Raw genomic sequence first — 23913 nt, forward strand, 5'->3', positions numbered from 1 at the left:
TCTTGTTAGGGATAAAATAAATAAAACACAGATAGGGGGACCAATGGAGATAGTTTGTTATTTGCAAATACTGCTGATAAAGGGCCACACTAGGCACGCAGGATGTCTTTAAAACACCAGGTTAACACATATCTGGAGAATACTTGCAGCACGTAGACCACTCAATGTGTGTGCAATCAGTCCAGTCAAAAGCTATCACCTACAATTTGGTGACTGTTGTATCTACAGCATGTAAACCACAAAAAGAGAACACATTTTTAACTTCATCGTATTTATTTGATCTACAATATTAATCCTATTTCTAAATATTTCCTGTGGGTATACTGTATAAGAAATATCCTAGTCTATGTCACCCTTGGCCTTCTTCCACCTTCATAACCCCACAAAGCGAGGGCTCTCTCAACTGTCCTCAGGGATACTTAAAAAAAAAAAAAAAGGGGCAGACAGGGATAAAAGCCAGATCAGCTGAAGAGCCAGAGGAAATACTCACAACCAAGATTTTATTATTTTTAAAACAAGTGAGACCAATCTGGTCTGAACGTTCAAATGAATATTTCCTGCATATTTTACATTTTCAACAAATGGAATGGGGGACCATAAATGAGCACTGCTGCTTATTCATACCAGAATCGTGTCGGCTGAGAAAAGCAATAGAAAATTGCACAAACCATTTTACAAAATTTTCCTTTTCAAGACTGGGGAGGGTAAGATTTTCCAACAGCCTACACAGTGCTAAAGCCTGGGTGAATGTTTTCAATGTGTGCAAAGTCAGCTTGAAAATATCCAGGCACTTGGCCGAGCACATGCACGCACTAAATTCCGCACGAAGTTACACCTCCTCCGAGGGCAGAACTTCTGCGTGCATACTTACACGTGCACACTTAGACACATACTCTGGAAAACAAAAAAGTATGCATGTAAAGTGTCGATCCCACCCCCACATCTGCCCCCCAGGAACGCCTCTCCTCCGTGCACATAAAAGCAAGAGCCACACTGGGCTCCAGATGTACATTTACATGCAATGAGTCCAGCTCAATTTTAGAACAATCGTTTATGGATAAAACCCACTTTGAAAATGACCCCCTGTAAGTAACATTACCATACAATGAAACCTGCATGGGAAACAAATTACTTAATGGTGGATTGACTGATGACCTCTGCTTTAGTCTAGCTTCACAATAAGCCTGTGAAAACAGCAGCGTTCTACTTACTTTTTTTTTTTATTGCGGTGCATAACGGACATTTTCAGATCGAAGGAATAGCCAGAAACTTGTGATGTAACATACAATATAAGTGATGGTTAACATCGATGGTAAACTGGCTTTCTCCATGTTAGCTGAGCTGTGCATCGATGGGTAAATCTTGAAATGGAAACTATTTTTCATTTCACTGCACAGTTATTGCTGCTATTACCTTTCACAATCCACATAATTATGGTCTGAATATATAAAAATTCTACTTTATAATCCATTTTCCCACTATTTAATAAAGAGCTATAGATCCATTACCATCAGTACACTTCTTGTGTGACTGAAGGCATGATGCCAATACATTTCAAATGAAGCATACAATAATTCCCAATATATACCCCCTTTCCACCCTTATTATATGGCTTAAATTGTTGCTCCCTTCCAACTGCAGCTCATTATGCCATGCAGCTTTATTTTTTGCAACTTGTTTTTTTAAATGTCAAATCAATTAAACTTCCATAGCATGCTCCATTTAAAAAGACTTAAATACCTCATGCTCTGCTTGGTAGAGTTTTACTGTGATATTCCTATCAAACCCCACAACGTTATTATCCTGGAAGACCCCAAGCCTGGTGATGACAATAGGGTAGAGGACACGGAAATTCACGCTTACAGCTCTGTCGTCTGACAATGCTGAGGATGCAGCTTCAGGGATAATGAATACTTCAATCTCCTGTTTCAAAACTGCAAAAGAGGAAAAAAGCATGAGATCAAACATGGAGTAAGATAAAGAGAATGCCTTTATTAAAAAGGAGGGAGAACAAAAAATCAGCAATCAGTAATTACAAGCTGCTTATCTATCTAGCAAATAATAGTAACCACATTTTTTCTCTTTTCTTCCAAGCCAGTATTTAGTCGTAGGCTAATTCCCACAAGACACACAAGCAACTTATTTTAAACCAGACAAGGATATAAAATGTTACTTCTGCATCTATAACATTTAAAACCCAAAGCAAATCGGAATTAGTAAGATTAGCTTATCTGCAACAGAAACAAACTTCTGTAAGGGTAAGCAGGGAAGGAAGGGGTCATATAATGCAAAAAACATTAAATAGTGAAAACCTCCATGTTTACATATAGTCCATAAAACCTGACAAGGTATCACTGAAAAATGATAATACTGTTAGTGTTACTATAGTGCTGGGGTGGACATTATATGATAATAGTTTGGCCAGGTTATGAAGTATGCAGCAGACTATAAAGATGTCATAGACCTCTTAATTTGTCCATGCAGCCGAAATGTGATTGAATAAGCCTAAGATTCTCTCAGTGACTGCCCTAGTCTGATGTTGGGCCCTGTTGTAGGGGACATCTTCTATAGTTTGTGAATGTCAGTAGGATCATGAGCCTGGTTTTGAGTGGATATCCTCCATCACCTGCTGGGGAGAAGGCAAGGAAAGGAGAGTGAGATATCTCTAGCTGCTAAGCAATGAGTCTGTTCCCTGGTAAAGGCTAGAGGGGCCCTCCAGGTCCAAAGTGGTAGATACAGAGTGAGAGAAAATGTCAGAGGTTAGTTGTTGTGTCGTTGGAGTAGCATACATACTTAGAAAGCCAACCCTCAATGATGAGATCATTCTGGAAGTTGTCATGAATTCCTGATTGTGAGAGGATGTAGGTATTGTGACAGGACTCCAGAAACCTGGGCACCATATCCATGAAGATCCCCTTGGCATTGCAGACCATTGCATGTTGGGGAGTGAATATAGTGAGAGAAAGAGGACTACTCAGCCTAAGGAACTCCACTGATTCTGAACTATGTGCCATGTTGCAGAACGTTTGCTCAGAAACAACAGTAACCATATATATACAGCCACCTCGAGGACATGAGAACTGACCATTTGCAGAAATACATGCCTATCAGCAATAAGGAGCCAAATCCCAAAGCCTAAAAAATCCAGTGGGAGCACGGAGAGGAGAGGATCACCTTGCTGGTGGCTGAAAGGAATAGTAAGTTTTTGCTTGGGACATTGTCTTTTTTAAAAGTATTGGGGCAAAGTTAACTAATTGGTAATATTATTTAGTGTGTTCGTGCTTTTAATAGTCAGTAAGGCAGCCAGTAAGCAGAAGTTAGAGTTTTGTATATTAAAAAAAAAAAAAAAAAAAAAAAAAGAAGTAGCCAGAAGCTAGAAATAAGCTAGGAGCAGTGTATACCTATCTAAAAAGATTGAAAAGTTCAGTTCAGTTACTCACCTTGGAAAAGTGTTGAGGTAGTGTGATTTGGTTTGATTAGGTACCAACATTTGTTAATCCAAACAGTGTAACTGAAGTTACACTGTTTGGATTTCCCAACCCTCCCAACCCTAGCTCATCCTTTAATTTAAAGGCAGGTGCCACTTAAAAAAAAACAAAAAAAAACACACCACCACCATATTGAGAGTTTGATCATTCCCATGTAGACCACTACCAGACATATAGTGAATTCACTAATACATTTAAAGGACATTAATTAGACACATTCCTACTCCCATAGCAACCTAAAACTTAAATAGGAACTGAACAAAATTGAGATGAAGGCAGCAGTCTAGCAGCAAGAGGGGGGCTTCCCAGTCTTTTGCATCGAGTGTCACATGTATGATTTTTTTACCCGCTAGTGAGAAATTGTACATGTGCATGCGATGCAAAGAGCTCCTGGCTCTCAGAGAACGAGTCCGATCTCTGGAGGCTAGAGTGGCAGACCTGGAGGAGCTGAGGCAGACAGAGAGGTATATAGATGAGACCTTCAGAGACATAGTAGCCAACTCCCAACTTCAGACTGGCAGCCCTGGTATTGCCTTGGAGGAAGGTGGTCTCATGATTGGAGAGGATCAACCTGATGCAGCAGGAAAGGATCCTGTAGCAAGGACTTGCTCTCCAGGTGATGCATTGTCCTTTTGCACAGAGGATATCTCCCCAAGGACTACTGCCCAGTAGGGAAGAGTTAGGTCGGCCGTCATAGTTGGTGATTCGATTATTAGGAATGTAGACAGCTGGTTGGCTGGTGGGCATGAGGATCGCCTAGTAACATGCCTACCTGGTGCGAAGGTGGCGGACCTTTCGCGTCACCTAGACAAGATTTTAGACAGTGCTGGGGAGGAGCCGGCTGTCGTGGTACATGTGGGCAGCAGCGACATAGGAAAATGTGGGAGGGAGGTTCTGGAAGCCAAATTTAGGCTCTTAGGTAGAAAGCTTAAATCCAGAACCTCCAGGGTAGCATTCTCTGAAATGCTCCCTGTTCCCGCGCAGGTCCCCAGAGGCAGGCAGAGCTCAGGAGTCTCAATGCGTGGATGAGACGATGGTGCAAAGAAGAGGGATTCAGTTTTGTTAGGAACTGGGGAACCTTTTGGGGAAGGGGGGAGTCTCTTCCGAAGGGATGGGCTCCACCTTAACCAGGGAGGAACCAGACTGCTGGCACTAACTTTTAAAAAGGAGATAGAGCAGCTTTTATTTTATTTATTTATTTATTTATTGTTTTTGTTATACCGAGTTTCATGACAGGCATCACATCAACCCGGTTTACAATTAACAGAGTGTGTAAAGCATAACATAACTTAAAACAATGTTCTCAGTAAGAACCTTGAACTTTAAATAAAGTGAATAAATACAGTGAATCAAATAAAGGATGTGAGAAAGTTACAAAAAATCAGGGAAATCAACTTGGAACTGGAAACTAGAACTGGAAACTAGAACAAAGGGGAAAGCAGTCGCTCAGCAGCGCATGGTTCAGAGAGAGGTATCTTCAAAGGATACTAAAGATGTATTAGAATTAGGGCATCCAGACAGTGAGGTTCCAATTCTAAGAATTTTCGCAATACCTTTGCTCTTGTTATGCCTTGCAACTTTTAATTGTTATAGTTACTGTTCTATGTAAAGGCTCTGCCTACCATGTTTTGAGTTAAATGTACACCGATACGATGTGCAAACGGTTATCGGTATATTAAAAACGTTAAATATATAAATAAATAAATAAAAATAAGAAAAGTAGTCCAAGTGCCTGTAACTAAAAACTCAGCTTAGCTAAAAAATTCTAACTTATCCCTATCAATTAAAAAGCAGAATGAAAATACAAAAAAAAACAAACTTTGAAATGTTTGTATGCTAATGCCAGAAGTCTAAGAAGTAAGATGGGAGAATTAGAATGTATAGCAGTGAATGATGACAGACTTAATTGGCATCTCAGAGACATGGTGGAAGGAGGACAACCAATGGGACAGTGCTATACCAGGATACAAACTATATGGCAATGACAGAGAGAAGCACCCGGGAGACGGTGTGGCACTTTATGTCCGGGATGGCATAGAGTTCAACAGGATAAACATCCTGCATGAGACTAAATACACAACTGAATCCTCTTTATGGGTAGAAATCCCTTGTGTGTCGGAGAAAACTATAGTGATAGAAGTATACTACCGTCCACCTGGGCAAGATGGTGAGACTGATAGTGAAAAGCTAAGAGAAATTAGGGAAGCTAACCAAGTTGGTAGTGCGGTAATAATGGGAGATTTCAATTACCCCAATATTGACTGGGTAAATATATCATCAGTACATGCTAGAGATATAAAGTTCCTGGATGGAATGACATTTTTATGGAGCAATTGACCCAGGAACTGACAAGAGAGGGAGCAATTTTAGATCTAATTCTCAGTGGAGGACAGGATTTGGTGAGAGAGGTAACGGTGGTGGGGCCGCTTGGCAATAGTGATCATATGATCAAATTTGAATTAATGACTGGAAGGGGGACAGTAAGCAAATCCACGGCTCTCATGCTAAACTTTCAAAAGGGAAACTGAGAAATTGAGAAAAATTGTAAGAAAAAAAACTGAAAGGAGCAGCTACAAAGGTAAAAAGTGTGCAAGAGCCATGGTCATTGTTAAAAAAATACCATCCTAGTAGCACAGTCCAGATGTATTCCACACATTAAAAAAGGTGGAAAGAAGGCAAAACAATTACAGACATGGTTAAAAGGGGAGGTGAAAGAAGCTATTTTAGCCAAAAGATCTTCATTCAAAAACTGGAAGGATCCAACAGAAGAAAATAGGATAATGCATAACCCACGAGGGTTAAACTGCACACTTTATGTAGGCATAAGGAATGGGGAGGTTTGGCTTTTCCAGATTTACAAACTTATTTTTCGGCCACCCGTTTACAGGGAATCTTTTCATGGTTATATAGAGATAGACTGTCTCCATGATTAGCCACTGAAAATAATATGGCAGGGGAGACTGATCTTCTCTCCCTGCTCACGTCTATTTCATTGTCCCCTGGGGAAAGAGGGCATGTAGAATTTGCCCTACCATTGCCTGGTATAGTTAAATCTTGGAGAGCGCTATGCAGAGAGCTGAGCATTAGTGGAAAGGGTCCCCTGGCATTCTAACTCCTGTGGAAGAATCCAGCATTGTCACTCCATACATATAGCCATGAGGCAAAACAATAGTGGGAGGCAGAACTGCAATGTTTAAATGATTTGTATGAAGAGGATAGGGTTAGGTCCTTTGAGGAGCTTTGAGAAAAGCTTGAAATTTCTGTCCAGCCTCAGTTCTACTATGCACACTTTGAGACGTTGAACAGAAAACAGAGAGAGGATTGGCAGTGGACTAGGCCCCTCATCGGTAGAGTCAGACTTTGCTGGGGGACTTGCTAGGCAGAAAGTGTGCTCCATACATCACTATATAGGCCTACCTGAATCATAACCCCATTCTGAAGGTCGAAGAGCAGTGGACAGAAGATCTGGAGCTCCAGATAGAATTCAAGGCATGGAGGCTTATATGGAGTAAAGCACGTAAGTCTTGTGTGCCAAAAGGGCTGAACTGTTGGTCAGATTAATAATGCGCAGTTATAGATATCCCATGCTCTTCTGCAAGTTTAATGCCTCAGCCTCACCTTTATGTTGGTGCGGTTGCGGGCAAAATGGTTCATATGTATATGTTTGGTGGGGTTGCCCGTATATATCTGCCTTTTGGCAGAGTGGGACGTATAAGCAATCAAATAATGGGAGGTATGGTGGTTTTGTCCCTTGGGCTGTATCTTTTGGGGCTATGGGGTAACCAAAGACTTAAAAAGTTTCAGAAACTGTTAATACAGCAGTTGTTGCATGTTGCGCGCTTATCCACTGCTTTGAAATGGAAATCTGTGCCTACTTTGGAACACTGGCAGATTCAGATCCCCTCAGTTGCTTTACTGGAAAAGTTAACATTTATGTTGAAATATAAAGAGTTGTTATATAACTAGATTTGGGACCCCTACTGGAAATTCTAACATTCTATGTAACTTGAGACGGACAATCCTTTGGTGTTATATTTTATTTGCAGCTGATGGAGACTTGTGTGTAATAAAGAGGCCTTGCCTGTATTCTGACTTTGTTTAAATAAAAAGTTAACAAAAACATTACTTAACAGCAGAAAAGCTAGCTAAGAAAGATCATTGTAAGACAATTCTTGCTAAAGCAGAAAACAGACACAAGCAGCTGTTCAGGCTTGTTTCTCTAATTCAGAATTCCATTCTTCCCCATCTATTCACTCCAATAAATTTGACTGCTGATATTCGCGTTCACTCGTTTGATATTAACATTCTTAATATCAGAAGTGAATTGTCTTTTTGTTCTCCTTTGATTAGTCCAGCTCATTCACTTGATTTACCCTCCACACCATTTAAGGATATTATAACAGATATGTGGATAAGTGCAAGGTGATGCATATAGGGAAAAATAACCCATGCTATAGTTACACAATGTTAAGTTCCATATTAGGAGCTACCACCCAAGAAAGAGATCTAGGAGTCATAGTGGATAACACATTGAAATCGTCGGTTCAGTGTGCTGCAGCAATCAAAAAAGCAAACAATGTTGGGAATTATTCGAAAGGGAATGGTGAATAAAACGGAAAATGTTGAAAGCAGATATTCTGCCGAGGGCCAAGATGGTGGCGTGAGCATCAGCAGTGCAAAGCTTCTCCGAGATCCGATTGATTATTACCTGAAAAAATGCCCTCAAAGAGAAAAGGATGGGTCCGAGTCTTCCCTCCAGATGGATCCTTGCCTGCGGACAAACGATTAATTTCTGTATTTGCTGTCGGGTCAGCGACACGAGGGGTAACTCTCCCCGTTGCGGCTGGTGGTGAGGGAGCGCCGCAGTCGCCTGGGGAAACCACACTGAGTCCCCCAGATCAGCGTCTCCCATTATCAGCGTCCCTCCCTTGGAGCTTGCAGCCCTCGATGATGTCATCACCGGAGCTTCTGCGACAGGGGGTCAGCGTGGAGGAGTAGCAGCCAAGCAGCCATTCCTCTCCTGGATTACTGGAGACTTTTTTGCCTTTTCAGGCTATTTCCTCTCCAATTTTTCCTTCTCCTGGCAAAGAAGCAGAGGAGTTGGTAAGAAGTGGAGGAGTAGCCTAATGGTTAGAGCAGTGGGCTATAAACCAAGAGACCAGGGTTCGAGTCCCGTTGTTGCTCCTTGTGACCTTGGGCAAGTCACTTTACCCTCCTTTGCCTCAGGTACAAACTTAGATTGTAAGCCCTCTGGGGATAGGGAAATACCTACAGTACCTGAATGAAATCCACTTTGAAGTGCTGACAAAAGTGTGAAAAGTGGAATATAAATCTAAATAAAAAAAATAAAAATCCCTGGCTGAAACGTTGGAATCGAAGGAGGCACAAGCCGGCTATAACAACATTGGAGGTGCTGTGGGACTTGATAGCGAGCTATGGAAACTCAACGACGGCATGCCAGGGAGAAATAGAAAAATTGAACACCAAAGTGTTGCGTCCGTCAGTCCTAGACAGCTTCACCCCGTTTGCCTCACCTTATTCACGGCTCCTCCCACTTACCTGGGAAAGATGGCTACCGCCGCATCTACAAGCTGACCTCTCTGGCGTCCCCAGTATGGCTATGGTGCAGCCTCCCGCCATTGCTCCTCCCAGGTACCTACTAGGGTGCGCGCGTGTGTGTGCAACCCCCGTCTTTGTACCACCCTTGGCGCGAACCTCGAGGGCGTTCCCTCATGCTGACATCATGCCATCTAGGTATATTACCTTCACTAATTTGCTAGCTCGTTGAGTTAGCAAGGACTCGAATCCGTTCCTGTCTATGCTACTCTGCCGCTTCCGTGCTGCTGCAGGAAGCTCTCTCTCTCTGCCCTTCGGGGTATTGATAACCTGGGTACCCGCTCTTCGGGGCCCTCTGCTTTATTTCAGGTGCCTTACAGGGAACAGGTACTCGCTTCTCGAGGGCCTGCTCTCCCTGCCTCGGTGCCTGTACCTTCTACAACATACCTAGTGGAATCGCATATCAACAGCAAACATCTAGTGAGTACTCTAACTCTCAGTCTATCTCATCCACAGTATCTCCTTGCTGGGAGATCTGCTGCAGAACCTCCTGATGTCATCTAGGAGAGAAGGGCTCCCTCTGCCAAGGTCCCTGAGACTACAACTACAGACTGCCTCATTACTGCCACCTCTGGTGGAAATCATCAAGCTGTCTAATAAAGAACTTTGTGTTTTTGTGTAGTACGAGTCTAGCCCAGTGCTGTGGCTCCTCACGGGGCTCCTCCCCAAGGGCGTGGTTACCTCCACAGCACCCAAGGATCCACCAAAACACACGTAACCATAACAAAAATGCTCAAAATGCTGTTTCTGAAACTCAATTCCAAGAACTAAGAACACAATTGTCAGAAACTCAGACACTGGCTCAAACCCAGACAAATAATTATAAACTTATAAAGGACTTCGGAACTTGTACCCAGAGACTGGAATATCTAGAGAATCAAACTAGACATCTGAACCGGAAGTTTGTTAATTTTCCCAGGATACTCGGTGAAGGAGTACTTACCACTTTGAGAAACTATTTCCATCAGAATCTGGATTTTGAGTTAGAGAAAACTCCAGTTATAAATAAAGCCTATTTCCTCTTTAATCCTAGCAGAGAAACTCCTCAAGGTGTTCAAACAGAAGATATAGAAAACCTCACACAATTTCTTGAGGATTCTTCTGAAGTGGTTATTGTGAGGTCTACTTTGCTTGTTTCATATATAATGGAGAGTGAACTGAATGATACAATGAGGACATATTTTAAAAATATATCCTCACTATTTCTTGGACAAACTATACGTATTTTCCCTGACTTTGCTAGGACGACACAGGTTAGAAGGCGAGATTTCCTTTCTTTATGGGCGCAAATAATTACATTGGGGTATTCTTTCACACTTAGATACCCCTGTAAGTGTGTAATTAGAGGTCAAAATGAGTGCTTAATTTTCTTTTTTCCCGAGCAACTAAAGTCCTTCTTAAACTCCAGGAGTGGACATTTAGTATCTTCTCCTGGACTACATCAGTCCCAGATATGATCAATAAGGTCTACTGACACCGTTAAGAAAATTATCAATGTTATGTGATATTTCCTTTATTTCTCCCTATGGTTACTGGCCCTTCTATCTTTTATTTCCTTTAGAGAATGATGAAAAAGTGGTTAATTATTGTGCTTAAATGTTATTACGATTTAATTTTTTCTTTTTTCTGTATTTCATCATTCTATTTACAGATGTAAGATGTTATTGTGTTATCTGAGTTGAAAATAATAAAAAAAAAAAAACCCCGAAAATGTCATAATACCTCTGTATCGCTCCATGGTGAGACCACACCTTGAATACTGTGTACAATTCTGGTCACTGCATCTCAAAAATGATATAGTTGTGATGGAGAAGGTACAGAGAAGGGCGACCAAAATGATAAAGGGAATGGAACAGCTCCCCCATGAGGAAAGACTAAAGAGGTTAGGACTTTTTAGCTTGGAGAGGAGACGGCTGAGGGGGGGATATGAAAGAGGTGTTTAAAATCATGAGAGGTCTAGAACGGGTTAATGTGAATCAGTTATTTACTCTTTCGGATAATAGAAAGACTAGGGGGCACTCCATGAAGTTAGCATGTGGCACATTTAAAACTAATCGGAGAAAGTTCTTTTTCACTCAACACACAATTAAACTCTGGAATTTGTTGCCAGAGGATGTGGTTAGTGCAGTTAGCGTAGCTGTGTTTAAAAAAGGATTGGAGAAGTTCTTGGAGAAGTCCATTTCCTGCTATTAAGTTGACTTAGAAAATAGCCACTGCTATTACTAACAGTAGCATGAAATAGACTTAGTTTTTGGGTACTTGCCAGGTTCTTATGGCCTGGATTGGCCACTGTTGGAAACAAGATGCTGGGTTTGATGGATCCTTGGTCTGACTCAGTATGGCATGTTCTTATGATAGTAAACGTTTGGCTTTCAATAAGGTCACCCTAGCTGGCCTACACATTTTCCTCAAGCAAATGAATGCCTCTTCCTCTCCTGTTGTTCCACTATCTTTTGTTTAATGTACAAAATCTGGTGTTAAGCTTATTCTCTCCTCTTACTGATATCAAACTCTAATCTGGATCTTGATTTTCTCCCTCAACTTCTCAAGACTGCCATTGCTAGGCCTGTATTATAATTCACACTTTATTATATTTTCAATTAAAGTAATCAATACATCTTACTTTAGCAAAGAAAAATGGATATATTACATAAAGAAATTCAGTTATTCAATATCTCAGCAGGAAATACCGAACATAATACATCCTTTACAAAGTATAACAATAGGTAATCAGGGGCCAGTATATTAAAAGGGAGAAAATAAGGATAAATTCTTTAAAAGATAAACTGGCTTAACGATATCAGTGGTATCTATTTTCCACTGTCAAGGGATCTGTTATCCAGGGATTATATTCACTTCCCTGGCATTTAAAAAGGATCTTAGTTGTTCCGATGCTGCAAATATAAAGCTTTCACCTTTATCACGTACTAAACATCTGCAAGGATATTTCAGCCTGGCCCTAATAGAGATGCCAAAAAAGATAGCTTTCTTTCTTGAAAAAAATTTGAAGGGTTTCTGCTCCACCAGGGAGAACCTCGGAACAGTTGGAGGTAGAGAATACAGGAAAATTAGTTCTTACCTGTTCATTTTTGTTCCTGTAGTACCACGGATCAGTCCAGACCATGGGTTGAGCCTCCTGTCCAGCAGATGGAGACAGACCAAAACTGAAAGGGTATCCTATATCAGGACAGAGCCTACCCTGCAGCCCTCCAACATAACCATTGTCAAAGCAGACAGAATGAAGATAAACAGAAAAGAATCAAGCAAGTAACAAGAGAACTCTAGAACTTGAACATAAGAACATAAGAAATTGCCATGCTGGGTCAGACCAAGGGTCCATCAAGCCCAGCATCCTGTTTCCATCAGAGGCCAAAACCAGGCCACAAGAACCTGGCAATTACCCAAACACTAAGAAGATCCCATGCTACTGATGCAATTAATAGCAGTGGCTATTCCCTAAGTAAAATTGATTAATAGCCATTAATGGACTTCTCCTCCAAGAACAAGTGCAAACATTGGATGGACTCTGTAAATAATCGCTCTTGCAGAAAAGTCCATGGTCATCAAAAAGATGCTTCCGGTGCCTCTAATTATAATCAACCTGAATCCTGTAAAAAAAGGAGGGAGGAAGCTTCGAGCGGTCAGAAGGAAAAATAGGGAAGGGCGTCTGGACTGATCCGTGGTACTACAGGAACGAAGATTAAAAAGTAAGAACTAATTTTCCTTTCCCTGTACGTACCCAGATCAGTCCAGACCATTGGGATGTACCAGAGCTTCCCTAAACAGGGTGGGACCGAGATAGTCCCGCTCGAAGCACCTGCCGACCAAAGGAACCAAAAACTGGCGCCTGAACATCAAGGCGGTAATGCCGAGCAAAAGTATGCAAAGACTTCCACGTAGCTGCCCTGCATATCTCCTGCAGAGAAACCAATTGACTCTCCGCCCAAGAAGCAGCTTGGGAACGCAAGGAAGGAGCCTTCAGACCCTCGGGGACCGCTCGGCCTGACAGATATAGGCCGACGCGATGGCCTCCTTCAACCAGCGAGAGATCGTAGTCTTAGAGGCCTGTTTGCCCTGGTTGGGCCCACTCCACAAGACAAATAGATGATCCGAGACTCGGAAATCATTGGTGACCTGAAGATAACGCATGAGAACGCGTTTGACATCCAGACGGCGTAGATCATCCCCAGAAAATGGTCCGTGAATATTGGAATCTGCAGCCCTGCATCTTTGACACAGGATACATGTCTTGGGAAACACTATTACTGATTGGAAATGTGTAAGATGTATACTCAGGGTGGGGGGGTGTGGGACAGGGAATAGGGACTTGGGTTATATACCAATGTTTGCAGATTGTTGATATGGATTCTGTTTCATATGCTGTAAATTGTTTTCACTAGTTTGTAACACAGCCATGGTGTTGTATTATATATGAAAATGTTAATAAACTTTAAATAACAAAAAAAAAAAAATAGTAGCATCCGAAAAACCCGGGAACGGCGCAGCCATGCGCTTAGGAGGCCTGGTCCGGAGTCCTGAAGTGATTGCTGCCGCGGAGGGACCCTCACCCTCCTGGCAGATAGTTGGAGCACAGCCCCTCGCGGGAGAGTCGGATCGATGACTCCCCACAGGCTAAACATAGAGGGGATCGCGGCATGGCAGGGAGGAGGAGCAAAGAAAATCAGCTGGGCAGCCAGGGCTGAAGGAGCAGAAACAGAAAAATGAACTCTGCACGCTCCCTTCTCTCTAAACAAGCTGCCAACACTTAAATTCACCCGATAGATATAGATTATATTATTTATCTTTTTTTTTTTTTTTTTTTTTTTTTTTTTTAAATCGGGTAGGCAGGGGAAGAAGGCGTCCCTGCAGGAAGCACCAGAGAAGAAACATCCCGGGGAGAGGAAGAGAGAGAAGGCTGTACAGGGGGAGTGACTGGCACCACCAATTTCACCCCACAGATGAGGAACACCGGGGATAGGGAGCCTAGGCTATGTAACACAAGGGGCAAAGCCCCTCTAGGCCCCCCCAAGAGCGAGGAGACAGAAAACTGTCTCCTTACAGGAATCAACAGAGTCCAGATAAACTTTACACTGTTTGTTTTTTTATTAAAACCTGAAAATATAACAAATACTTGCTTGATCCGACACAATTAGAGAAGAAAGTAGCCCCAAATAGGGACTAGGCAAAAAGAACAGGGAACCACAGGGTGAGCTTCGCATCTGCTGGAGACAGACAAATACTGAAGGGCTGCAGGGTAGGCTCTGTCCTGATATAGGATACCCTTTCAGTTTTGGTCTGTCTCCACCTGCTGGACAGGAGGCTCAACCCATGGTCTGGACTGATCTGGGTACGTACAGGGAATGAATGTTAATGATTCCATTAGTACTTAATACCAGTGATGTCAGACATAAAAATAATTAAATGGATATTCTACCTCCATCAACAGAAAGGAATGAATCCCAAGGGCATTTCTGGACAGGTGTATCAGAAAGACAAGTATGTATTAAAAATGAGTGGCTGCATGCAGAACCCAGTGCAGCATATGCTAAAGAGCAGGTGTAGATATGAATGCATATATTTTTGCACATTTTCAAAACTGAAAAATGTGAATACATTTTTTTCCCCCACCCCAACTCTGCCTCCAGAACACCTCTATTTAGTGCACATAAAAGTATGCACAGAATCCCTTCTGCACATTTTTAATTACATGCACAATTCCCCCAGGCACTTTTCAAAAGCCTATTTACGCACATAAAACCAGGTTTTATCCATGGAAATACTTTTAAAAATCAGGCTCTGAATATGAAACTGGCATTTTAGACAGCGAGCAGCAGGATACTGGTACTCAGATACATGATCTGCAACATGCGAATCAGTGCCAAGGCGAAGGACCTTCTAGACGACATCCTGCAGCACTACCCAGCACTTCTCGGGGAAAATTCCACCACAAGATCCATGGTGGCAAAGAACAAGTCATGGAAGGGGATCCCCACAGCTATCAGCAATATGAGAGTTCCCTGGCATAATATGGACTACTATAGGAAGACAGAAACTAAGATTTTGTCTCATCCAATCAAGAGAGAGGCCCATCCAGCTCACTGCCATAGACGAAATGCTGAAGGCTATCCTGGAATCAGAAAAAGGTCAAAGGCAAAGGACAATGGGTCCAGGGCCTAGAAAACCTGCCTTTGCAGCCTCCTCTGTAGTGGTATTTGTGGAGGCCTTTTCCGCCGGTCTCCCTTACTGTTACTGAGGTTCCTTGCTCCTTTCTTTACAACAGGCTGGAATTTAGAACAAAGATGTTTCAAACTTTAATCAATTATATCTCAATGAGAAGCCATAGAGAGAATGCAGCAACCTAAAAATGTGTGGCTATTGGTATTCATGCAGTGGCAATGGAAAAATAAAACCTACTACACCCGAGATGGCAGAGTGGCTAAAAAATATGATGTGTATTTGATGGAAAAGTGTTTTTAGTCAGAAATTAGATATATCAGATTTTGCATCATGGAAGTCCTTAATAAATTAAATTAATTCATAAGGCATAAATAAATACTTGTAAAATAACATAGCCAGGCTCTCTGGAAAGACATCAGTTGAAAGTTAATAAATAAACAGGGATTTCAGTACAAAGGCATGCTAAAGACTTTGGATGCTCTAGACAGTACTTCTCTTTCTAAATCATTTTTTACTGCCAAGATATTTTATTGTTTCTTTGTTTTATTATTCAAGGTGGGAATCTAAGGGGACTATTAAAACATTTTGCAATATTTGTAAAATTATAGATAATACACAACTGTTCAAGATCAGTTTCAGTGGTGATGGCTTGGTTATTTTATAAATTCAAAATATATGCTGGCTCAAAAACCTCAATTATATTACTATGAAACAAAACCAAACCGTTGCAACTTGAGGTACTGCAAAATAGCAGATGTGTCTTACAATTATTTTTAATTATTTATAATTAAAAAGACTTACCCGAGAGAGTGGTATCAGAAAGATGTCAGTGTGTTCGCAGTCTCATGAGCTCTTGCCCTTACAGGGCTACAGCCCCTCTCTTGACTTCACCACTTATTAATTACGTCATTTACCTACTCTCTTCAGGTTTGTCAATTGATATTATGTTTTTATAAAGTGCAAATGTGCCTCCCTTAAAATCCCTAGAAAACCCGTATTTTATCGTCTAACATGCCACAACTAATTATTAAAATCTTATATTTTGTTTTATGCTTATCTCTCAATAGTAGTGCTGTTATATTTCTTCGCCGTGTTTCATCACTGCTTCAAATGAATCGCACTTGGTTATTTTATAACCATAAATATATTAATAATGTTATATAAAACGAAAAATTAAAATTGTCCAATTTTTTTTAACAAAAAAGTATGCATATTGAAAAATATTAAAAGGCTGGTATGGCCACAATGAGTAAAGCACTCACTGATTCTGGCCACTGGTATGATAGTTTAAAATATAATTCAACAGAAAATATTCACAAAATTTTCTTAAAATATATTTTGTTACTAATACTAATTTAATTTGTTTGTATTTACTGCATTGATGATTTTTATCATTATGTAACTTTTAACAATTGTTTACATATTGTATTTTGCTGATTAAAGTACTAGGTATTGTATTTTGTTTTGGATATTTTGTATAGTACACAGCTTTGTAAGGCTTTTTTTTTTTTTTATTGTGGGTTAAAAGCTTTGGTACATAAAGAAATGGGCTTAATTAGACAATTGTCCTCGTTTATTCAGCAGATGGCCTTGTTTTCAATTTAGGTAAAATTATCCACAATATAGAGCAAATCTCATCCAAAATCTTCTCTCAGTAACAATATTTTTCAGCTAACATAAAAACAGATTTGACACACAGATTACAGTTCTGTGTAAAACTATATAAAAGTTCTCACACACACACAACCCACACCCAAAAAATATCTTTTACTAAACTGAATTAGTTTTCATTCTGCAGATCTTGTACTGGTTAAGCTGCAATGACTAACATTAAAATCCAAGTTAAAATAAGTAGAACACTTATCATGATTATTTAAAATAATATTCAGGTAATCATACTTGGGTTAGTGATGTTCAGAAGTTTGCAAGAGTAAGGATCTTCTCGATCTTCCACAGGCACATCACAACCATGGGAGCCTATAATAAACTTCACCAGTACACTGCAAGACAAGGCATGTTTCATTAGCACCGATCAACAAGGGCATAGCATGTGACAAAACAAATAAAAATGCCCTCTGAACCCTTCACTTCACATTCTTCCCAAGTCAATTTAAGTTTTCTATATATTTTCTTGAAGTGCTTCCCTGATCCATTTGACTGTGAATCAAATTGAGAAATCTTCCTTCAAATCTATTTTATGGAAAAATCTTTTTATAATCATTAATGTTCTCATTGGTAAAGGTACCAGTATTGCACACAAACTGCTCAACACAAGAGCTAAATAATTAGAAATAGTACCGGACTAGAATACAATCTCCATCCTATATTTCAGAAACTCCCCCCACACACAAATCCCTCCCCAGCTATCAAAAAAACTATGTTACAATAACAGTGAATTTAGAATAACACTCCGAAGTTTTGGCAACAGGGTGTCCAGGAATATATATTTCATGTCAGAAGAAACTTTTTCCCCTGGGCCATAGAAGACCGCTGTGCTGACATTTTTTCCATAATCACGAGGGTAACGCTAACACCCAATATCATACAGCACGGCAGGGATGTTCATTTATTTTGTTTCATTTTTACTTTATGCGCTCATAGGGCAAGAGTGACAATCCCAATTCATACAGACTGGTTTAGCTTGAGGAGAAACCAAACTACTAAGGGGCAGTGAGTAAACTACTCTCTCCAGAATAATTGAGTTTCAGTAAGCTCAGTTTGACAGCCGACGCTTAATTTTACCGGCGTCGGCTGTCAAACCCACTGACAGTCACGGGGGTTCGGAAAACGGCCGCCAGCAAAATTGAATGTCCGTTTTCCAACCCGCGGGCAGATTTTTATTTTTTTTTAATCTTTGGGGCCTCCGACTTAAAATCGCTATGATATTAAGTCGGAAGGTGTACAGAAAAGCAGTTTTTTTCTCTTTTCTGTACACTTTCCCAGTGCCGGCAGGAGTTAATTTCTGAAAGTAAAACGTGTGGCTTGGCTGCACATTTTACTTTATGTATCACGCAGGACTAATAGGCTCATCAACATGCATTTGCATTTTGCAGGCGCTATTAGTTTCGGGGGTGGGGGGGTTGGACGCGCGTTTTCCACGCACTATTAGCCCTTACTGTATAAGAGGTAAAAATAGCACGTGGAAAACGTGCGTCCAAATGGGGGCTAACAGTGCGCTCGGCCTGAGCACACTTTACTGCATCAGCCCGTATATCAGGTGATGAAATCACCAGGAACAGACCCAATTATAGGTCGCAACTTTGATTAGGATACAACAAACAGAGCAAGAGGCATGACTGTTCCAAAGAGCAAAGTCTCTATCAGGGTCATACGTTTTCCTTTCTAATTTTGAGATGGACTGATATCTTGACCAATAAGAGCACAAAGAACAGAATGGATACCATGGCAAGAACTCAAGCAACTCCACCCTAAAATGCTCTGCTGCTTTTTTGCCTATAGTGCACAGAGGGACACTGACTAGGGATAAGGGGAGGTCAGAGGCTTTTCTATGGGCTAGGCAGTTGATGTGCACCATGCAAACTTTTCGAAACAAATGGTCTACTACAAAATTACTGTCAATTTAAACAATGGTTAAAGGATTCTTTTAAACATGACCAGAGTATAAAATTCAGTTTTGCTACTGCACGTCTAGAATGTTGCAAGTTTGTTATGGCTCATCTAACAAGCTCCACCAGAAGCTTTGATTACCTACAAACTACCTATTTTTATAATTTTAAGAAAACAGAACGTTCAGGCTTATTTGAAATAGTTTTTCCAGGCAGAATTTGCTAAAAAGAGTAGACATAAGAGAAGTCAGGTCATTACCGCTGGTTTAATGCTGGGTGACGTCCCAAGGGTTTCAACCAAGTGTTCCTTATAACATTTCGTAGTTCATAGTTGTGCCGAGCTGATAATATACCTACGACAAGATCATAATGTGGTTTCGGTTCCCACCGGGAAAACAAAGCCGACAAACCTGAAACACAAAAACCCAGATGACATCATTATAGAAATCTGTACTGCTATACTGAAAACCTCATGCAGAGACAGACATACACAAAACAAAGAAATATTAAAAGTATTAAATGTTTCTGACAAAAAAAGCCAAAGCCCACAAAACGCCATTAACTGTCCAAGAAATAAAATACTGACAACTCATTCAAGTTACAGTTACTATAACCAGCCTTCTGCCTCCTTAACACACAAGAAAGTACATTACCAGAATGGAATCCACTTTGAAGTGTTTGAAAGGCAGAATATAACAAGTAAATTAAAAAAGAAAAAAAAAAATTCTGTGCAAGCCAAGAAACCACTCATATGAGACATAGCACAGAACAGATTTGAACTCTGTAACAGGGCTCCTACCCCCCCCCCCCCCCATAAAAAGCTTAACTGTAAAGTCAGCTGCTCCCATGGCCTTCTGAAAAGAGGGGTAGAACCTAAATAGATGGACACAGCAACTACACTTCAGCAGAAGAAAACCGAATGGCTCACAGGAGGCAGCCCTTCCATTCCATTTGTATAATCCTGTATGTAATTACCAAATGTGAAAAGAGGGCTTTTATGTTATCCACAGTCTTTCCTTTCTGTGCACCGGCACAGATAAGCGAACAAAAGCTTAAGATTCCATCTAGTCAAATCTCCCCTAGGCATTGTTTGTATCTGGTTGCCGGGGCATTTTTTTCATCTCCCTGTAGCCTACTCCAGATTCTAATCTCCGCACTACTTTTCAAAAGCAGATCCAGAGAAGTTTAACTTTTTTTTTATTTTTCCCTTCCCCTTGGCTTATTACATTGTTCAAGCTCAGGTGGCTTGAACACCACAAACAGATTTTTTTTTTCCTTCTTTGACATCAGGGAGATCAGTTTGATTGATAAGCTATGAAAAGAGTGAACGGGATAAATAAAATGCAACACACTATTGATTACCTCAGCTAGTTTAAGGGGGCTAATGTAATAAATTGGGCATTAAAGCTGTGTGCTGAAATCCAGCCCACAGGTTCTTAATGCCCAGATAACTGCATCAGCCTGTGAGAAAGGTAAACTACTGTTCATTCAGGAAACTGATCAAAGACTTTCTCTTTTCTTCCTGGCTGATAATGGGCCTATCCTCAAGAAACTTCTTCAAACATTTTTTTTAAACCCAGCTATTAACCTTCTCCACATCCTTCAACAACAAATTCCCCAGCTTAATTGTGTATTGACTGGAAAAAAACAACACACACACACACACAAAAACACAAACAAAAAAACCCCACTTTCTTAAATCTGCTACCAGTTAGTTTCAGGGCAGGTCCCCTAATCCTAGTACTATTTGAAAGGGCAAGTTAACTGCTCCCCATTTATTTGTTCCACCGCCATCATGATTTTATAAACTTCCAACAATCCTTCTCAGTCTCTTTACCACACTAAGAGCCAGAAGGGAGCCATTCCTTGTATTCTTTTAGTTGCCCTTCTCTGTATCTTTTCCAGTTCTGCTGTAATGTGTTTCGAGGTGGAGGGGAAACCAGAACTGCACACAATACTCAAGGCGCAGTTGCAGCCTCATCCCATACAAGGGGCAATATATTTTCAATTTTAGTCTGTATGCCATTCAACAATTCTAATCAATATCTGTGTAAAGAGAACATAGCTTTAAAAATCTGGCATAGGCCCAATAAGCAACTAAATCAAACCTATTAATCAGACACAAGTTGCTTCCACTATCCACCTCCATGGTCAAAAGTTTAGCTGACCACATTAAATAAAACCATCAGCATTTGACTATAAATATAAGTACGTCCCATGACAGAGAGGATCCTGCAGCTATCAATGAATGAAAACCAATGATCGGCTTCTTCTGTTACCATTTGATTTCCGCCATGCTTCCTCTTTTCTGCAGATCCAAAAATTGTATTCTAAAATTACAAAGTGAATCACTTCCGCCAGCCAATCAGCAGCAAGATTCAGCGGGCATTGTTCAATAATAGTACAAAGTCAACGTGGACAAGTGCAAAGTGATGCACATAGGGAAAAATAACCCTTGCTGTAGTTACACAATGTTAGTTTCTATCTTAGGAGTTATCACCCAGGAAAGAGATCTAGGCGTCATAGTGGATAATACATTGACATCGTCGGCCCAGTGTGCTGTGGTGATCAAAAAAGCAAAACAATGTTAGGAATTATTAGGAAGGGAATGGAAATTAAAATTGGAGAATGTCATAATGCCTCTGTATCGCTCCATGGTGAGACCGCATCTTGAATACTGTGTGTAATTCTGGTCACCGCATCTTAAAAAGGATATAACTGCACTGGAGAAAGTGCAGAGAAGGGTGACCAAAATGATATGGGGCATGAAACGGCTGCCCTATGAGGAAAGGCTAAAGAAGTTAGGGCTGTTTGGAGAAAAGACGACTGGGGGGGGGGGGGGGGGGGGTATGATAGAAGTTTACAAAATCATAAAAGGACTTGAAAAAATGAATGTAAATCGGTTATTTACTCTCTCAGATAATAATAGAAGGACCAGGGGACACTCCATGAAGTTAGCAAGTAGCTCATTTAAAACAAATCAAAGAAAATTATTTCACTCAGTGCATAGTTAAACTCTGGAATTCATTGCCAGAGGATGTGGTTTCAGCAGTTAGTGTTACTGGGTTTAAAAAAGGTTTGGATAAGTTCCTACAGGTTAAATCCATAAACTGCTATTGCGGTAATTAATAAGCAATAGTAGTTTGTGATCTATCTAATGTTTGGGTACTTGCAACTTGGATTGGCCACTGTTGGGAACAGGATACTGGTGGGCTTGATGGACCCCTGGTCTGACCCAGTATGGCATTTCTTATGTTATGCTGTAAAGAGGCTCAAAACAAACATGCACCTCCTGCACCCGCTGCCTTTAAACTGTACAATCGGCTAAGTCCATGCTGGCTAAAAAACCAGCTACTGTACCAAGGCACACATCTGAGAGACCATGGAAATTACCTCAGGAATTCTCAACTGGGGGAAGGACCATTTGGTATCACCACAGGAGAGCAGGGCAATTAAGTTTTCTTTGCAAATTCTCCTTCTAAAAGCTGAAGCAATCCCCAGTAGGGAGATGCACATCCACCATCTGCTGGAGTCGGCGAATACTGGCAGGCTGTCGTCACTGCAGGAGTATAAATACCGTGCTGACAGTTTGCTCAGTCTGCCTCTGCTGGTAGAGGTGCATGACCTACTGGTTCTGGAGTCATCTGTCTGCACACTAACAGGTCAATACAGTAAAGTGCGGCCACGGTTACCCTGCTCCTAACCCGCTTTCTACTCACTTTTCGACTGCCTTAGTCCAACCCGCAATACACTATCCCCTTTAACCCATTCTTACCACCTCTTTAAATCACCGGGTAACCCCTTCCGCACGCGGCATGTATATTACATGTAAACGATCGAATTAGCTATTCCCTCCCATACAGTAACGTGCGCCCCGACTATCGCTTTTTTTACCCTGCCGTTTTGCTGCGCGTTTAACCTGCTAACTTACCGCCTACCCTTATCCCTACGTTAGAGGCAGGGGAAAGGGTAGGCGGCAACTTTCCCCCAGCCCCCACGCTCACCTGCCCTGGCCGCGTCCATGGGTGCTGGTCTCCGGGGCAGCCCCAGTCCTCTCTCCCCTCCTCCCGAAGCAACGAAAGCGGGAAAAAAAAAAAAAATCGAGTCTCCAGCGATCACGGATCCTCCGGAGACGGACCGCAGCTCCCCTGCCGCCCGGAGGCAGCTGCCGGCGAAGATGGATGCCTGCACGGGCGAAAACGGCCCCTGTGCATGCAATTTTGCCGCTCAAGGCATGACGTCACGATGTTTGGCGTCACGGCATGTGCACGCACAGGGTCGCTTTCGCCCGCGCAAGCATCCATCTTCGCCGGCAGCTGCCTCCGGGAGGCAGGGGAGCCACGGTCCGTCTTCGGAGGATCCGTGATCGCTGGAGGCTATTTTTTTTTTTTTTCGATTTTTCCGTCAGTGGGGAGACAATTTTTTTTTTTTTCACTTTTTCGACTTTTCACCGGCGGGGCCGCTTTCGCCGCCAGCTGCCCCCTGGGAGGCAGGAGAGCCGCGGTCCGTCTCCGGAGGAGGGCTGCAAGAAAAGTAAGTCGCTTCGTTGCTTTACACTTTACATGTCGTTTCACCAGTCCTCTCTCCCCCCCTCTCCCTGCGCCTTGCTTCGGGAGGAGGGGAGAGAGGACTGGCCATCCCGAGCGTAGGAGAACCGTCCACTTCCTGGTACCTGTCATTTCAAATGACATTTGAAATGACAGATACCAGAGTGTCCGTGAAGCGTTAGGCCAGCGCACCCAGGATACTGTATAGCGCTCTATGCAGTAAAATGGGTTGCGTGAGCCTAACGCTTCACGGACGCTTCTTCAACGCAGCTTGCCTTTGCAAGCTATTTACATACAGGATCGAGCGGTAGGTGAGCTGGACTGTGCGTGCGGCAAACGCGGGTACGCCCGGCACTAACGCAGCTCTTCCTACCGCTCCTTACTGTATCGGCCTGTAAGAAAGCAGATAGTTTCTCTTTGACCTTACAAATAGCACGTAAATATTTGTTACTTAAATAGATTGAGGATGCTCGCCCTGCCTTAAGACTTTGGCACATTAAAATGTTGGAGATTATACAC

General features: G+C 41.6%; 1 protein-coding gene across 5 annotated transcripts in view; it reads right to left on the reverse strand.

The window, feature by feature from the left end:
- The window catches only part of B3GALNT2 (beta-1,3-N-acetylgalactosaminyltransferase 2), a 141456-nt gene that overhangs the window by 75367 nt on the left and 42176 nt on the right, over positions 1-23913 (reverse strand). For 4 of the 5 annotated variants that reach the window (XM_029593849.1, XM_029593850.1, XM_029593848.1 and 1 more), the window contains exons 2-4: positions 19107-19257; positions 17181-17281; positions 1741-1934 (exon numbers count right to left, since the gene is read on the reverse strand). In XM_029593849.1, coding sequence (XP_029449709.1) covers positions 1741-1934; positions 17181-17281; positions 19107-19257 — 446 coding nt within the window. The remainder of the gene's footprint in view (positions 1-1740; positions 1935-17180; positions 17282-19106; positions 19258-23913) is intronic. The other variant, XM_029593851.1, reaches the window with a different exon arrangement.

Source organism: Rhinatrema bivittatum, chromosome 3 (genome assembly GCF_901001135.1).
Source record: "Rhinatrema bivittatum chromosome 3, aRhiBiv1.1, whole genome shotgun sequence".
NCBI classification, from domain to species: Eukaryota; Metazoa; Chordata; class Amphibia; order Gymnophiona; family Rhinatrematidae; genus Rhinatrema; species Rhinatrema bivittatum.